The following is a 17,741-nucleotide window of genomic DNA, read 5'->3' as shown; positions in this document are numbered from 1 at the left end:
GCTTTTAAGTCTACATACATGTTCACAAATCAGCATCAGGTCAGAAGATAACCAGAAAAATGAGAATATTGCAATATTACAAAGATGTTTTTTCTTAATGCATAGAGAACTTGCATCAATAAGAGAAAAGGACCAAAAGTGAGCATAGGCTATGAACAAGGGACCTATAAGTAATTTTTAGATATATGCTAACTTCATGCCCATTTTTTAAATGTAGCTTAATATCTGTCCAATCAGAAAAGATCAAAAAAGTTTGGTGGCACCTGGGTGGCTCAGTTGGTTGAGCATCCAACTTCGGCTCAGGTCGTGACTTCATGGTTTGTGGGTTTGAGCCCCATGTCCTGCTTTGCACATGGAGCCTGCTCTGAATTCTGTCTCCCTCTCTCTCTGCCCCTCCTCTGCTCGTGCTCTCGCTCTCTCCCAAAAATAAACACTAAAACAAAAAAGTTTGATAAGATATTGAGCAACATGAGGAGGAATTTATAGAACATCTGCAGAGACTAATTTAGCCACATGTGTCAAAATATAAAATGAACATTGTTGACGAGTAATCCCATAGCTAAGAATTTATCCTGTAGCTAAACCTGCTTATTTGCAATATAACAACATATACACAAGGGCATGCATATTCCACAGGTATGGAATCGGAAGCCAAAACATTCCCTGACAATGGACAAGAGGATCAACTCATTGTGCACAGACCTCAAATGGGAACCAATGCCCCAGTAAAAAGAATGCGGTCACCCTGCCTGCACTGTTATGAAACGATCTCCCTGATACATTAAGTGAAAAAAAAGATTCAGAAGTTTATTATCTTGCTTCTACTTACAAAAACACATGTGTGTGTGAACATGCTTGAATATGCACAACATTCTTCCGGGAGGATCTGCAAGGAAGTGCTGGTAGTGGTTTCCTGTAGGTAGGGAAACTGGATGGCTAAGGATCGAGGTGTAGAGAGAGACCTAGTTTTCTCCAAGAGCTTTTTTTACAGTTTGAATTTTTACCATGTGCAAACACACTGCCTTAAAAACCATTGAAAACTACTGAGCGACAGGATCCCTCGATCTAACATTTAATGATTTCATTATTCGAATACACTTTTATTAAGGATTCCATGACTCTGTCATGTGTTTGTCACACTTGAAAAACACACTAGAAATTCTGGCCCACAGCTCCACATGCAATGAAAGTCTTTAAGCTTTTCACTATTTGTTAAGTTCGGCTATATATACATTTGTGGAATTTATTATGTAAAAGTCATATGTAACCCAATTTTCCCCAGACCTCAGCACCTTTCTGGTCCAAAAGAGGTCTCTGTAACAGCAATGACTCAAATCACTATTCTCATGATACATTATGGGTTTTTTTTCTGTGTTTGTTTCTTTTTATTTAAGAGAGCGCTTGCACAAGTAGGGGAGAGGGGCAGAGAAAGAGGGGGATGGGGGGGAGGGAGAAAGAAAGAGAGAGAGAGGGAAGGATGGAGAGAGGCAGGGAGGGAATGAGAATCTTAAGCCGACTCCATACTAAATGCGGAGCCGACATGGGGCTCGATCTCATGACCCTGGGATCACGACCTGAACTGAAATCAAGAGGCAGCCACTCAACTGACTGAGCCACCCAGGTACCCTGTCACAGATATGTTTTGAAACAGCATCTGTAAAGTCTTCTTATCCCCTTAACACTGGGCTATGTTGAAATCCTCAGGGGATGCCTCTTACGTGTTCGCAAATAGGTGTGGTCCCAGCTCATGCTTCCGTGGCTCTGCTAAACACTACAGGTCCCCATGAGGCCCGTGACCAGATCCAGCCCGCAGCTTCCCAGCAGATACCACCGGAGACATGCTGGAGCCTTCTCCACGAGCAGGTGGCATGGCTACCTAAGGAAGGCAGAGGCAATGTGCCTTCTGTTTCTATTGCCCTCTGCGAGGGGGCAGTTCCACAAGTATGTGATTGGGCTCCCAAACGTTGTGGAATTTGGTTAAAATATCTCTTTTGTGTTTTGTTTTCAAGTCACTCTGCTTTCCACAGGGCTGGATGCAGATGGTGCTGGAATAGTAGGCAAAGTTAACCAAAGATAGTTTCCTACTCAAAATCACCTCTCCTTCTGTGACAAGGAGATACAAGACCAAAAAAGACTCAAGAGCTTGAGGAAAGAGCCCTCTTCATAAAACAAGAACCACGCTCCCTGACTCCATCACTGCTTCACACTATCTATTATTATGATAGGGAGGACAAAGCCAAAAATAAGAGAAAGCAGCTCAGGAGAGGCTTGAATTACTATAAAGTAAAAAATATTAACTATTTTTCACTGGTGATACATCCACTGCTTTGCCTTTATACTCTGTAATCTTTATAACATCTATAACATCCCTGTTCCAAGTAAGAGACGTTTAATAGGAACAATAGAAAACCTGCGCAAACTGGGCTAGCATTCCAACGTCTGCTTACCTAACAAAGTGTCCTAGAGAGACGTATTTAGTTGCAGGCATGGCCTGATCCAAGGATCACTTGATATGAAAAGGGTGTGGTTTCTCAGCTCCACTTGCTCCGTGTTGACTCTCTTCTCCAGCAGGTTCTGCCCTCGTGGTTACAAGACCACTCCCAGCAGCAACTTAAGGGATTTTCCACCCAGGTGCAAACCCAGCAGAAATGAGCCAAGTCAACTTCCCCAAGATTTCAAGACAAGAGTCCAGGAACTGACTTTCTTTGCCTGTGTGCATGTCCATAGGCCAGACACCAGGGATGGAGGAGGGAGAATGCTGACTGGCTTAGCTGTGGCCCTGTGCTCCAGGGGCATCAACCTCCCCGGAAGTACTCCAACAGAAGGAAGAGGGCCAACCCCTCAAGCAAAACCAGAGCATTGCTGCCAAAGGGAGAGAGTTAATTGTAGGCAGCAAAAATAGGAGACTCCACAAGAAACCTTATGAGGTTGAAATTACTATTCTCACTGTACAGATGGGGAAACCAAAGCTCCCAGCTATTAAGTAATTTGCACAAAAATCAAAGAACTGGAAAGTGACAAATTGGATTTGACCTCATTGACGCGTTGGGTAAGATTAAAAGGACAAGTGGGTGTTTCTCAGACAGACTGGAGCAAGCAGGGTGCTCTAGGCAGAGGTTTGTGAATACACGGTTACAAGAATGCTGCGAGGGCAAGGACCTCTCAGGGTATGTCAAGTTGTTTGCAAAGTTGTCGGTGCAGCAGAGAAAGGAGCTCAGTCTGGTGTCAGAGGGATCAGGACTCTGCTATTTATCAGCTAGGTGGCCGTGGACAAGGACATAACGGCTCACCTCATATCCACCATCTGGGTAATACACGGATAACATGCTTCACAGGGTTCTTGGAAGGAATAAGCGAGATGACATATATGAAGGAGCCAGGACAATGCCTAGCACATGGAAACGAATGGTAGATGTTGTTGTGGGGATGACAGGACATAGAAGGTGACGAATGGGAAAGAGGTAGGGAAAAAAGCTCAAACAATATCCATGGGCCAGATCATGCTAAACTAAGGATTTCAGATTTTATCCCCCAGAAAATGGGGTACGATAGGATTTTGACTGGAGGGACGGCCTGGTAAGATTTTCATTTTGGAAGGATCACACTGGCAACTGTGTACTTACGGCAGCAGGGAGGGGGACTAGTTAAGACACCGCTAAAATAGAATGACAGTGGTTGCCAAATCTAGCTCAGTGTCAAATTTACTAGGGTGTTTGTTTGTTTGTTTGTTGAATACAGATTTGTGGACTCCTCAGGGGTGGGGAGACATCTGGGCTGAGGTATCGGCTAGCTCCCACCCGGCCCTGTTGGTTCCCGAAGGGAACTGATCCACCTCCTTCCCAACGATCAGCATTGCCCAAAGGAAAACTAGAATTGTAGCAGGAATACAAAAATTAAGGAACAGTCAACTCCTTGTTGTTGTTGTTTTAACTCCAGGATTCTTGAGGCCTCTGGGGTGCAGAGTGGAGCAATCGGATAAGGAGTGGGTGTGCTGGACGAGGTGAAGAAGATGAGACAGAGCATGACTTTTCAAGTCATCAGTAGATCTGACCTGAGCTGAGCTCCAGGAGAGATGCAGACTCAGGTTCAGGAGCTGGCCAACAGGGAACCTCTCGGGAGCTGATCCAACCCCAACAATCTCCCAGTCCCCATTCAGTCCCCATGCGATCGAGCACAGGCTGTCTTTGTGAAAGAAAAGCTGCCTGGTTCTACTTTAGCTACCGTCCGGTAAGGGCCTCTCATCTATGACTGTATCCCAGGGGCCCCACGACTCCACACTTTGCTGACTTTCACCTGAACTGCCTTATGTAATAGATAACAGCCATTCCAATGGGGGAAACACTCATGGACCAGGGCATTTCCATCTTATGGATGAACAATAATTCACCCCAACCATTTCCTCTGTTCTCAGATATTCTTTCCAAATTTCTACTAGTAAATTTACTGCAATGACAATTTGCACATAAAACTTTTGCTGCTATCACTTCCAACTCCAAAATATCTAGTACTCTTAGAAGAAACCTGGTAGTGGTCATTTCCTCAAGTTTGAGTTCAAATCTCACACACTAGTTTCTTCTCAAAGTATGCAATGTGCGATCATTTGACAAAGTTCAATACAATTAACCACTGAGCAACACGAGGGTGAGAAGCACAGTTGAAAATCCACGTATTTGACTCCCCCAAAACTTAACTACTAACAGCCGGTTAGCCAGAAGCTTTACCAATAATATAAACCTCCAATTAACACATTTTTGTATGTTATATGTATTACACTGTATTCTTATCATAAAGTAAGCCGGACAAAAGAAAATGTTAGGAAAATTCTAAGAAAAATGTATTTATAGTACTGCACTGTATTTATCAAATCCTCATATAAGTGGACCTCCACAATTCAAATTCCTGCTGTTTGAGGGTCAACTGTACCTGCTGATTTTTTTTTAAAACCTTAGTGAACAAAGAATAAAAGGTAATTTCCTTAACCTGATAAAAGATACCTACCAGAAACTCAGCAAACATCTTACTGAATGGTTCCTTCAAAAGCCAGGAATGAGGTATGCATGCCCGTTATCACTGCTTCTATCAATACTGGAGGTCCTAGAAAAAAAGAAAAGAGAAAAAAAAAAAAAAAGAAAAAAACTGCTGCCTCATCCAAGGGCATAGAGAAACAGGCATTCTTATTCATGGCTTACAATGAGAATTTCAACCTTTGATGGTGGCAATTTGACAATACGTATGACTTAAAAATGTTCCTATTTTTTTTTTTTATTTAAAAAAAATTTTTTTTAACGTTTATTTATTTTTGAGACAGAGAGAGACAAAGCATGAACAGGGGAGGGGCAGAGAGAGAGGGAGACACAGAATCCGAAACAGGCTCCAGGCTCTGAGCGGTCAGCACAGAGCCCACCGCTTGAACTCACGAATTATGAGATCATGACCTGAGCCGAAGTCGGACGCTTAACTGACCAAGCCACCCAGGCGCCCCAAAAATGTTCCTATTTTTAAAGTTCATTTATTTTGAGAGAAAGAGAACATGGGGAAGGGGCAGAGAGAGAGAGAGAGGGAGAGAGAGAGAATCCCAAACAGGCTTGTTAGCACTGTCAGTGCAGAGCCTGACATGGGACTCGATCTCACAAATCGTGAGACCATGACCTAAGCTGAGATCAAGTGTCAGAGGCTTAGCCGACTGCACCACCCGGGTGCCCCCAAAATGTTCATACTTTCTAATCCAGTAACACCAACTCGATGAATGTACCCTGAGAACGTACTTAAGTCTGTACACAAAGATGTAAGTATTAAGACGCTCTCAAATACTACCTACAATCAGGAACCAACTGTTTGACAACAGTCCTGAATTCTGGCATGAACACATGAAGGAAAGTCACTGAAAATGACGCTGTATACGAGCGTCTACTGGAAGGACAACTAAATATACCTTTTTGTGTGTGTATACATGCACACACACATACAAGAACGTTCCGGAGAAGCCCATACCAGAACACTGAGGATTCCTTATGCTCGGTTTTGCAAATTTTCTTAAAATATATGCTACTTCTTTCATTAGGAAAAATAATATGTTTTTAAAAATTTTTTTAACGTTTATTTGAGAAAGAGCACAAGCAGGGAAGAGGCAGAGAGAGAAGGAGACACAGAATCCGAAGCAGACTCCAGGCTCCGAGCTGCCAGCACAGAGCCCAACACAGGGCTTGAACTCACAAACTGTGAGATCATGACCTGAGCCAAAGTCAGATGCTCAACCGACTGAGCCATCCAGGCACCCCGAAAAAGTAATGTATTTTAAACGTTGCCTCAAATGATTGCTGGAGGCAGCAAAGAAAGTGGCTCAGAAAGAGTAAAGGGAGACTTGATGAAGGGAGCAGGCTGAAGCAGTGCCTGTGACCACAGCTGTCCATTCACATCCCACCCATGAGACCAGGAAGCTGAGTTACGTTCCTGGCGTCCTATTTTATTGAAACAAAGGAAAATGACAAACCTAATGGCTAATTTTATACACACACGTACATTCACACACACGTTCTTAAGTAAACTCTCTACTCACTCATACCTAGGAACCTGCTCCTCTGCCAAGTTCTCAAGAGGTCACGGGCCACCTTGCAGCCCAGTGATTAGATTGGGGGAGATGGAGCTTACTGGGCTGTTTCCCCAGTTCCGTGACTAAGGAGGGGAAAAACTTGAAGCGGAAGGGGAAGGAGAATGTCAGTGTCACAACGGTATTCTACGCATGCACTCAGAAAATGGCACGACAGCTACAACAACAAGAATCTTTATGCGCATGTCTTTGTAATCAGTACAATTCTTCAGAACAACAGAGACAAAAAAGAAAAAAGAAAAAGGAATACAATGTTTCAAAAAGTGACAGCCCACAGGTCAAACATTACAAACTAGGTTTAAACCATCTGGAGGCTTTTGAAAGAGTATTGAGGTGCAGAAGCACTGGAAGGAGGGGACTCCCCGCACAAGTGCTGACAGGGGACAGACAGATCTAGAAATCGAGAAACCGCTACTTGGTAAGTACTTCTGGTGCTTGAGTACAGTGTCCAATACGTAGGGAGGAGAACGAGTCCATACTGGTCTTTGTACATGCTGCGTGGTGAAGGCTACTGCAGATTTCTCTATTTCCTAAAGTAGGCAAGTCTCCAAAGTTGACCGATTCACATTGTGATTACACGGTACAATGCATGCATGTTATTGGTACAGAGAGTGCTTCAACAGAAATCCTTCGGTTTTTAAAATCCTGACAAGGTCATTTTGACCTCCGAGGACTATGATCCTTTCAGTTATTCATTCTTCCATTTGGGCTAAAATACTTCTTCCAAAGCATGCGCCCGTCTCGTCCGTCCCTCTCCCAGAAAGACCATCAGAGGGAAACTGGTGGGGCCTGTGTCACCAACACTAAGACACTTAGACACAACAGTGCCATCCCAAGGACTGTGGTAAGCGGCTTCGCCCCAGCATCCACCTCCCTGGACCCAGATCCTCAGGGAGCACGGGGCTGACTCAAGAGAAGAGAGACTATTCCTCCATTCCAGTCAGACATCCCTCAAAGGGATGAATCTGTTCTGACTCATTGGGGTGGGGGAGAAGAAAAGAATATAAGGTGGAATCATCATCTGTAAAGTTTTAGCAGATAGAAGAAAATCATTTCATTTGCTTAATTTTGAAAAACGTAGCGGTCTCAACCCCAGGGCGGGACGCGAGGTAAGCCCAACATCCCACCTCCTTCCTTCCCAAGACAGGTGGTGGGCGTGGCTGCTTTTTAAGAAGCTGCATGCCAACCTCAGGTGGCACAGAATTCAAGACCAACACCGCAATAACTCAGTAGTCATATTTTCCACCTTCAGTGCCTTTGGGGGTAAAAATACCACAAAAGGGATAACATGGCTTTTCTCACTGTATGTCATTCTTGTGTCTTCTACTCAAAAAAAAGCCCACACTACCACATTCTCTATTTTATTATGAAAATTAATACCTCTCACAGTAGAAGCCCTCTCTAAAATTATAGCTTTGGTTTCAGAATTGGCAATCCAATTAGCCCAAATGAACACTGAGTGCATCGACAATGTGCCTGCAGGCATGGTCAAGGTCTATCAGAGAGGAGGATAAAGATGCTGAGGCTATTCTTCGGATAACAGTAAGACAAGGGGACTGAGGAGTGAGCCTTTGTTCAAATGACAGCTGCACGAAGCATTTTTAAAATGAACTACCTTTTTGGGTAAAAACAGAGCTGGTTTTGTGAAACGCCATCACGGGACTCTGTACCATCTGGAGAAAGGTCCTCTGAGTCAAGAGGGAGTACAGTGAGTGGCTTCCCAGTCTTGGTTTTTAGAACCTATACAGCCAATGCATCTGTGTACAAAGAGCAGTAAATCCGCCTGTCGTGCCAGAGGAGATGTGACCAAGTCACAGGGAATACTGGGAGTATTCACCTTGAGTATCTGCCTGTAATGCTACTTCACCTCCGTGTGGCTCAGAGTTCCCATCTGCATAGTGGAGATAACAGGTGCTGTCTCTGACCCGCTGGGACCGGGAGAGAAGTGGGTAAGAGAGAGCTAGAAAGCACTAATGCCTTCTCCAAAGAAAGGCAGTGTTCAAGTAACAAAAGTACTCAACAAAGTGCTCCAATCAAAAAAGCACAAAATTCAAGTAACAGAATTGCAGGTGCTGTGTTTCTGGCTTCCGAGCAGCAGCCGTGAACACGGCTCGAGCCACGATCGAGCATCGCTGCGTCTGCCATGAAGAGCTGGTAGGTAAGTGAGCTGCACGGCGGACAACACGGGACACGCTCCATGGAGAGCCCACCAAGTCATCCCAACACTGAGGACCATAACTCTTCTTAGAGGGGAAAAAAATGAACCTTGGGGAAAGCTTAGCAGAATCAGCAAGCCGTTCAGAGCGATTGCTTAATGCATATCCCGTGTGGGTTCTCTGGATAAGATCTTCAAATTGGTGGCTTAACCTAAATTTCAACAGATAAAGGGTTTTCTTCATTTTGCAGGCAGAAAGAGAAACTAAGGCTATCTACATTTTTCTCCTGCACTTTAGCTCTAGAATGAGAAAACAATCTTCAGACTGGCTGAGAGAAACTACTGAAGAAAAACGCACACACACAAACATTCCCCCAGTGGGGCAGGAAGGGGGAAATCAGGATGCTTTTTGTAACTAAGAAACCTACTTCCTTTGTACAGTTTCTGTTCTAGCGAGCTAGTGTGTGCATGCTTGAGTATCGCTAACGCCCAGAGAACCAGAAGGTTTGGAGGAGTGTTGTCGCAGGGACCCTGACAGCCCTCAGAACAGGAAGAAGGAAGAGGGGTTAACAGTCTAAATACGCAGTCTTTTCTAAACAACTCACGATTAAAAATAGGGAAAACTTCACGCTTTAAAACTACAATATTTATGCTGCCACAAGAATTCACTGGATCGGTTAGCGGTGGGTGGGAAAACATCCCCGTCCTGGCTCCCACTAGAAAAGTTCCATTTCCCATCTTTACAGACTGGTGTTCATCTCTGAACCTATCTATTCATTTTCACTGGACAATTAACACTCTTTTGGAGCCTCAGCCGGAACCCTTTTACCACCATGGGAAGGCGCATCTACAGTCGAAGCTTCTGAAGGCCATCATCGTTTCTTAGTGCCACTGTTCCCACCGCTGGATTTGCTGAAGCCCCTGCTCATGTGAGGAAAGTGCACGGTTGGGGTTCTTTCTGTAGGACCATATAATCCCAAGTTCCTGGCAGTGGCTGACTTGCGCAGTGGTTTGACGCTGGGGAAAGGGCTAAAGATGGGTGCTTTCAGGTGGCCGCCCTGGGGAGGCTTGGTTTCCCCGGGCGTATCAGGCAGCTCCGGGAAGTGCCGTTGGCAGGGCGCGTGTGCCTTGGGCTCGGGGTCGGCAGCAGCATCCCTCCGGTTCAGTTCCAAGGCTTCTAACTTCACCTGGACCGCAGACACGTCAGCGTCGGCATCCCCAAACGCTGGCTCCGGAGACTGCCCTTCGATTGTCCTCCCCACACGGCCTTCCGAGCTGCCACCTTCTCCTCCAGCTGCCGCGGCGCGGCTGGAGGGGAACTCCGCCGCCCCCGGGCTCTTAGTCTTGCAGCCCTCATTCTGCTCTTCTATCAGCCCAACGGTGTCCCCGCAGCCCAGCTGACTCTTGGTCCTCGTCATGTTCTTCTTGTGGACTCGGATGTGAGTTCGCCACGGAGAATTGAGCTTCGTCTTGAGGTCTTCATAAGGGACAGGAGACGTTCTGCCTCCTGTGTGGCCGGGGATGTGGATGACCGCATTCTTGGCAGGTCTGTTTGACATCTTCACCTTCTTTCCTAAAAGAAGGTGGTTTATGACCGGAGAGTTGTTTACCTGAGATGGGAGAATGCTGGTCACTGGCCCTTTATCTGAAAGAAACGTTGAAAGGTTGTGTGAAATGGACCACAGAGAAACCATCCATCACAGAACAGGAATCACAGAGGTTGTCCCCACATCCCAACCCACGTATCCGCCAGGTTTTGCAGAGTCATGTGACTGAAGGTAACAGAAACTGAATTCAACCCTAGAGCCTGGAATACCTGTTCCCTCCTCTTCCAAAAGGAGGAGACGAGAGGCTGAGGATACAAAAAGAAGCAGACTCTGGCCCCTCATTACTAAAGTGCAGACACCCTACTGTTTCTTACTGAGAGTTTTTGTCTCTGAGAAATAACCTCAGAGGTCCTGTACCTAGAAAACTGTAGAAGACTGTTTTAAAAATAAGTCAAACACTACGATATGGATTATCAGCTGTGAGCTTCTGAGGGGTAGGAAAAGAACACGCTGCATATTATAAAGGTGAGAGCAGGCAGAATGACAGAGGTGACAGAAGGTGGTGAAAATGTAGGGAGATCACTGCTGCTTGATTCCTGATCCCACTCCTGTGTCCTCAATGGACTTTGAAAGCAAATTGAAACTGGAGAGCACCAAAGCCGTGCTCTCCTGGAGGGCACTGGTGATAGTATTCCTGTCGTCCTCCTCCAGTGGCTACGACCAAGCCTCTATTTCAGATGACGCTCAAACACACATGGCCCCAGAGATGACAACAGCAGGCAGAAGCAGTAGGGAGAAGGCCCTACCATCTCTGTGTGAGCAACCTTCCTCCTGACATCCCTATCATCTGGCTGAGCTCACCTCTACGCTTCTCGACTGCTGTCACGTACCTTGGGTCACACTCCAGTCTTTATTGAAAATGTTGACTACAGTCTCCTCTCCATCCCATATCCTACTACCTCCCTCAGTTGCATGACTGTTTCTCTGAATGACCCATCCTCATACTTCCTCAGCCTCCCCAATTCCATCCGAAACTTCATCACCCAGATCTATCTTACCTGAAAAATATTTAAGTCTCTGATTCTTCTCTTTGGCTCTCCTGGCTCTCAGGTTCTCGATATAATTATACATGGTACTGAACCAGAGACTTGGGTTCTCTCATCTTTCAAACTTCCCATAACCCCTTGTCTATGTGTGAGTCACTTGCACTCCTCCCCCGGCTAGATGCATGGCTGATCACCAGGATGCTGCCTCACCGATAACCACATTCTTGACACCCCTATCTCTTTATGCCTGGCAAAATCCCAACCCTGGATTTTTATCTTTTCCAAAAAGGGAGGGGGAAAAAAAAAAAACCACACAGACATGTGGACTGAAAGCCCTTCAGATTCATAACTTCCTATTTTGTTGGGTCCTCAAAGCCACTGAACAACCCTTTTCTTTCCCTCTTCCATTCCGTTCGATGACCTACCCAAATCTTCATTGCTTTCTCTACGCTCCTACCTGACTTCCCCAACTTACTCCTCCAAAAGCAAACAACTTTTCCTCCGATTTCTCCACAAAAAACAGAAGCTACCGGGTCCAAAAGGCCCCAACTTCCCGTCCTCCTTAACCTGGGAAGCTGATACCTCAACCGCCATCCTCACCGCCTTCCTTCACATCTCAGAAGCTGAAGTCAAGCGCACCCTCTCCACCTGCACTGCTAATCCTCTTATACCATCCCTTCTAAAAGCTACTCAAAGCGTGATCCCCACCCAGCAGCACTGGCACCACCCAGGAGCTTGTTGGAAATACATCATCTCAGCCCCACCCCAAAGCTGCTGAAACGGACTCTTCATCTTAACAGATCCCCAAGTGATTTACATGCACACTGAAGTTTCAAAAGCAATGCTCTTTGTCTTTGAGCAACAAGCTCCCTAAACGGAACCACACAAACCATGATCCAGATAAGGGTCAGCGAACTTTTCCTGACTGTAAATATTTTAGACTTTTGTAATACAAAAGCAGCCATAGACAATACGTAAATATTTTAGACTTTTGTAGTGCAAAAGCAGTCATAGGCAATATGTAAATAAGGGGGCATGCCTGTATTCCAATAAAATTTTAGTTACAAAAACAGGCAGCTAGCCGGATGTGGCCTGTGGAACACAGTTTACTGACCCCCTAGCTACAGCACAAGACACTGGGCCAATTTAATACCCACCGACAACTGTTCACCATCACACCCACAGATGTGTAGGGCGCAAGTGAAAAAGGGACTATGTAAAGAATCAGAACACGGGGGTCTAGCCCTGGCCTGACCACCGACCATCGCTACACAACCCTGCTAAGCTTTCCTGAGTCAATTTCCTCATCTTTTAAAAGGACAGAAGCATATCCATCCTTACCTGCCTCATTTCTTTAAGGACAAAAATGAGGATATGTTTGAGCCAATGTTTTTAAAATTAAAGTGCTAGAGTTGTTTCTTTTGTGAATGCCCTCTTAATGATTCAAGTCAAAGTAAAAATATTCAGGAAGTTAACCCGCTCCTCCCCCGTAAGTGGAGGGTAAGTACAGTTTTCGTGCAAGATCAGTCACGTGCTCCCAAGTCAACTTCATTTTAACACAGGACAGGCATCATTTTCATTAGGATTTCACTTAGAACAAGACAAACCACTTCCCAAATCAGCGTGTATTAAATCACAAAGCAGACTGTTCACTGGGATTTGTGGAATTTAAAAAGAAAACAAAAAAAGCAGCTGGACAGTCCTTGGAAAAGAGCATTTCCAACCTAATCCAATTTTGCTCTTCTCGGCAGATCCCCAAGAAAGACCCCGCTAACCCATCGGTGAGGCACAGGAATGGCTTTTTCCTTTTTCTCTGATGACAGCTTCTGTTATATTACTACCTGAATGACCAGTGGATAGCTTAATTTACTAGTGCACAGATCAATAGTTTCCATTTTCAAATGCCTAAAATTTAGGAAGCAAGAGCTCAAAAATGTCTCAAGTCCAAGGACTGCATGGCGTTTGCAACAGTTTCATCATTTGTAAACCCCTCTCCGCAAGCACACGTAGTACAGACGTGTTTAATACCATCAAGTGCCTGGTTCTTGGTACCTAAAATGGACCCATGGTCTTTTTCTTCTGTAGAGCCTAATAAAATAAGAAAGGGGATACTAAATAGGTCATCTCCTCATGCCAGCAGTGTTTGCGGATACTGAGCTACAGGGTTGCAATACCGAGGCGATCCCAGGAGTATGGTTCCTTCCTTCACAAGACACAGAGGGGAAATTGATTCAAACAAAGAATCACATTACCTGCCCGGATGTACACCTGATGAACCTGCTGTTGCTGCTTCTTCTTAATCCGAGAATACTGCCGCTTCAGCGCGTTGATATCCGTGGTCATGCGCTCCATCATCATACTGTTGAAAGCTGCGTGGTACTCACTTCGACAAGAGTTGATCGCTCCTGGACTCAGCTCTGCAATGTTATTAGACCGCAGATTCTGCTCTTCATTTGGTTCTACACTCCAGAGGAGAGAGACACGGACATGGAAGAGAAAGATTACACTGTGCCCCAGTGTGGTATCTTAACTTCCAGGGAATTCTAACCACAAAAAAAAAAAAAAAAAAAATGCATGCTCCAGTTTGTTGTACTGGTTTTCATTTGGTCCTGAAAATATTTCTGCATTTTCTGATTAGCCTAACTGTGGGTCTGAAATGAGCTGTGTGGGTTCACTGTTTGATTTTATTAGCACTTTGCTCATTCTGTAGACATAAGAACAACTGTTTCCACATAAATATCACTGCCTTTTTCTAAAATTCCCTTAGGAAAATATAACTCCAGGTGTCTAAAGTCAGTTGACAGATTTGCATATAACTGCATGAGGATTTATAAGGAATTGACTGTTCGTAGAGTTTAGACCATCATTAAAAGTGAGTTTTTCCTAAGTTAAAAATAGCAACACGTTCTATAAAATTATCAAGACTTCGGGGCATCTGGGTGGCTCAGTCAGTTAAGCATCTGACTTCGACTGAGGTGATGATCTCATGGCTTGTGAATTTGAGCCCTGCATCGGGCTCTGTGCTGACAGCTCAGAGCCTGGAGCCTGCTTTGGATTCTGTGTCTCTCTCTCTGCCCCTCCCCTGATCACGCTCTGTCTCTCTCTCTCTCTCTCAAATAAATATTTAAAAAAACATATCAAAACTCTGAATCACTGCATCACTAGAAATGTTTGTATTCATTTAATACACATTTCCTGCCTATGTGTGTTTTGTCTGATGTGGTTTCTGCTCCTGTGACACCTACAACTAGCAGATTTGTCCTTTAAATAAAATTGAGATTACATCTGAGAAGTAGAAATAAGCACTGTGTGAGGGCAGACACACTACATAGGCTTTTCTAGCACAGTATGTAAAACGGCCTGGGAACCGCTTTTAAAAAAATAATTAGTGGAGGATTTCAACTATCGTAGCATCTGCTGAAACTGTTATTCAGGTAAAGCTTAAACATCAGACAAATTTACTTCCTTTTTTATGGAAAACACATTTTTAAGGAGAAGAAAATTAAGGGGTGCCTGGGTGGCTCAATCGGTTAAGTGTGCGACTTTGGCTCAGGTCATGATCTCACAGTTCATGAGTTGGAGCCCTGCACTGGGCTCTGTGCTGACAGCTCAGAGCCTGGAGCCTGCTTTAGATTCTGTGTCTCCCTCTCTCTCTGCACCCTCCCTGCTTGCGTATGCTCTGTCTCTCTCTCTCTTAAAAATAAATAAACATGAAAAAAAAAAAAGGAGAAGAAAATTAAAAGGGGTCCTGCTAATCTGAACTTAGTTAAAACTGACAAGAATTGTGGCACCCGGGTCACTTAGTCGGTTGGGTGTCTGACTTCTGCTCAGGTCATGATCTCACAGTCAGGGAGTTCAAGGCCTGTGCTGGGCTCTATAATGACAGGTCAGAGCCTGGAGCCTGTTTCCAATTCTGTGTCTCCCTCTTTTTCTCCCCCTCCCTGCTCATGCTGTGTGTGTGTGTGTGTGTGTGTGTGTGTGTGTGTGTCTCAAAAATTTACAAAAAAAAAACCAAAACTTAAAAAAAAAGTTCATTACGTCGATGGTGTCCAGACCACAAAAGGTCCATTCTCTACAAGAAAAAAACAAATGTAGTATAGCATCCAATTCAGAGCGCCACTTTTTAAGAGGGACACTACAGGACATCAAAAGGTGAATATACAGAATATCAAAAGTTCTGGAAGTCATCCCTTCTGAAAAATTTTGATCTTGGACCATAGACAGGGATTTGGGGGACATGATGGATGTCCTCAAGATTTCAAGAGACATCCAATAAAAGAGGGAGTAGACTTGCTGTCTTTTGTTCAAAAGAACTATTAAAAGAGCTGGTAGGTGGAGATTATCTTTTCTCAACTAGAAACCATGGGCTAAGCAGAGGGATCCAGCAGAATATCCTATGAGATAATGAGTTTCTAATCACTCAAATTCAAGGAGAGGCTACCATAATGTTTTAGATTTAGAGGGTATTTCTATAGTGGAAAAGAAGCCATTTTGTATCAATTAAATTCAAACAGAATGTGGTAAACATCTATTATATGCCAGGTTCCAGGCTAAGGAACTGAGCATACGAAGTGGAATCAGATAAACTGGAGGCAAAACACATAAGAAAAAGATATAGGTATGATGTGTGTAACACATAACAGAGAGATCCTACTACATGATAGAGTAGCACAGAAGACACTTTTAACAAAGACCTTTAATAGTGGTAACCAGGTAAGGAAACAGTAGTCATTGATCAGACACAATAATAATACCTTTGCTATAGTGACCCAACACATTGAGATCATCTAAATAGAAAGCGACCTCTTTACCTTTAATTTGCTTTTGGTACTTCTGCAGTTCGGGTGCCAGGAGCCCGCTGAAAGGTCCAAGGCACCCCACTGCATTAGTGATAGCATCTTCATCGTCTGGGTCATTCTCTTCATCACTGTCTCTGACCTTACCATGTCGTCTTGGAAAACATAAAAGAAAAAAATATTCAAAGAAAATTGTGGTGTTTTTGAAAAATAAATGATACGGTCACATGGTTTAATTTTTATAACTACGAATATAACATACATAAAAAGTCTCTCTCCCATCCCTGTCCAACTTCTGCCTTTGCCCTACTTAATTCCCAAAGGTGACCATTGCTACTAATTTCTATGCGTTCTTCAGTTTCTTTATTGCATAGATAAGCAAAGATAACTATAGTCTTATTTTTCTCTTCCTTTTGCATAATTATTAGCATACTGTATACATTCTTCTGCACCTTGCTTCTATGTACCTCAAACTTTCTCCACGTTCACACACAGAGCTTTCTCATCCTTTTTGTACAGCTGCACTGTATTGTATGCATGTAGCCCATGTAATGGAACCAGGCCACTGACAATACACACCTGAGTGGTTTCCAATCTTCTACCGTTATAAGTAATGTTGCAATAAATAACCTTATACAGACTGTGCTTTGCAGGTGTACAAATACATCTGTGGGATAAGTCATAAAGGTAGAATTGCTGGGTCAAAGGATATGTGCACTAGTAATCTGGGGAAATACTGCCAAATTGCCCGCCACAAATCTTGCAGCAATGCGCTACACCTGCACTGTGCAAGAGTGTCCCCCTATAGCGTCACCAACAGAGTGCACATCCACCTTCTGAATTTTTGTCAATCTGACAGATAAAAACATAGTCTCAATCTAGTTCTAGGCTGCATTTCTCTTCATACAACCGATGCTGCCTTTTATACATAAACTACCAATCCCCATCCTTTCGTCGTGTCTCAGTTGGGCAGCCATCTTCTTACTGATTTCTAGGAACTTTATACATGAGAGACTGCAATTACAAATATTTTTTCAGAAAATATTTCTGTGCCTGCTTATGAAGGTTTTGTTTTGTTCTGTTTTTAGTCATGCAGAAAATTATTTTTAAACTACTTAACTTTTTCCCTTGTGTTTCTGAGTCCATTATTAAGACCTTTCCAATTCCAAAGAACTAAAGACATTCTTCCACACTTTCTTCTGCTAGTTTTATTATTTCATTTTTTCTATTTAAATACACTTTTCACTATTGATTTGATACGTTAAGTTTTCAAACACTAAGTTCCTATACAGGAATATATATTTGTCAATTTCTTGTCTTCTCATTTTAAATTAGGCCATCTGCCTCTTCATGCACCTGTTCTATACTATTTTAATTATTAAAATTTTTAATATTTGACATTTTTAAATAAGTTGTGGGGTCTCTAAATATTCCTTCAGTTTATGTTCCAATATTCTTTGGAAAGTACGGTTTTAAAAATCTCTGTCTTGAATTTAAATCAAAACCTTTGGGAAAGAAACATTCAGATTTTAAGTACCAAACTACTTTGAATAGATATATCTGGGGCTTAACAAATATGAAGTTACACCA

General features: G+C 43.6%; 1 protein-coding gene across 6 annotated transcripts in view; it reads right to left on the bottom strand.

The window, feature by feature from the left end:
• The window catches only part of TBC1D30 (TBC1 domain family member 30), a 224,228-nt gene that overhangs the window by 131,748 nt on the left and 74,739 nt on the right, over positions 1 to 17,741 (bottom strand). For 2 of the 6 annotated variants that reach the window (XM_047866385.1, XM_047866387.1), the window contains 4 exons: positions 16,167 to 16,306; positions 13,608 to 13,814; positions 13,384 to 13,443; positions 6,766 to 10,407 (listed from right to left, as the gene is read on the bottom strand). In XM_047866385.1, coding sequence (XP_047722341.1) covers positions 9,635 to 10,407; positions 13,384 to 13,443; positions 13,608 to 13,814; positions 16,167 to 16,306 — 1,180 coding nt within the window. In that variant the 3' untranslated portion in view covers positions 6,766 to 9,634. Of the gene's footprint in view, positions 1 to 4,984; positions 5,095 to 6,765; positions 10,408 to 13,383; positions 13,444 to 13,607; positions 13,815 to 16,166; positions 16,307 to 17,741 lie in introns of those variants that run through there. The other 4 variants (XM_047866386.1, XM_047866389.1, XM_047866388.1 and 1 more) reach the window with 3 other exon arrangements.

Source organism: Prionailurus viverrinus, chromosome B4 (assembly GCF_022837055.1).
Source record: "Prionailurus viverrinus isolate Anna chromosome B4, UM_Priviv_1.0, whole genome shotgun sequence".
Classification (NCBI taxonomy): Eukaryota; Metazoa; Chordata; class Mammalia; order Carnivora; family Felidae; genus Prionailurus; species Prionailurus viverrinus.
This window is presented reverse-complemented; position numbering and strand designations above follow the sequence as displayed.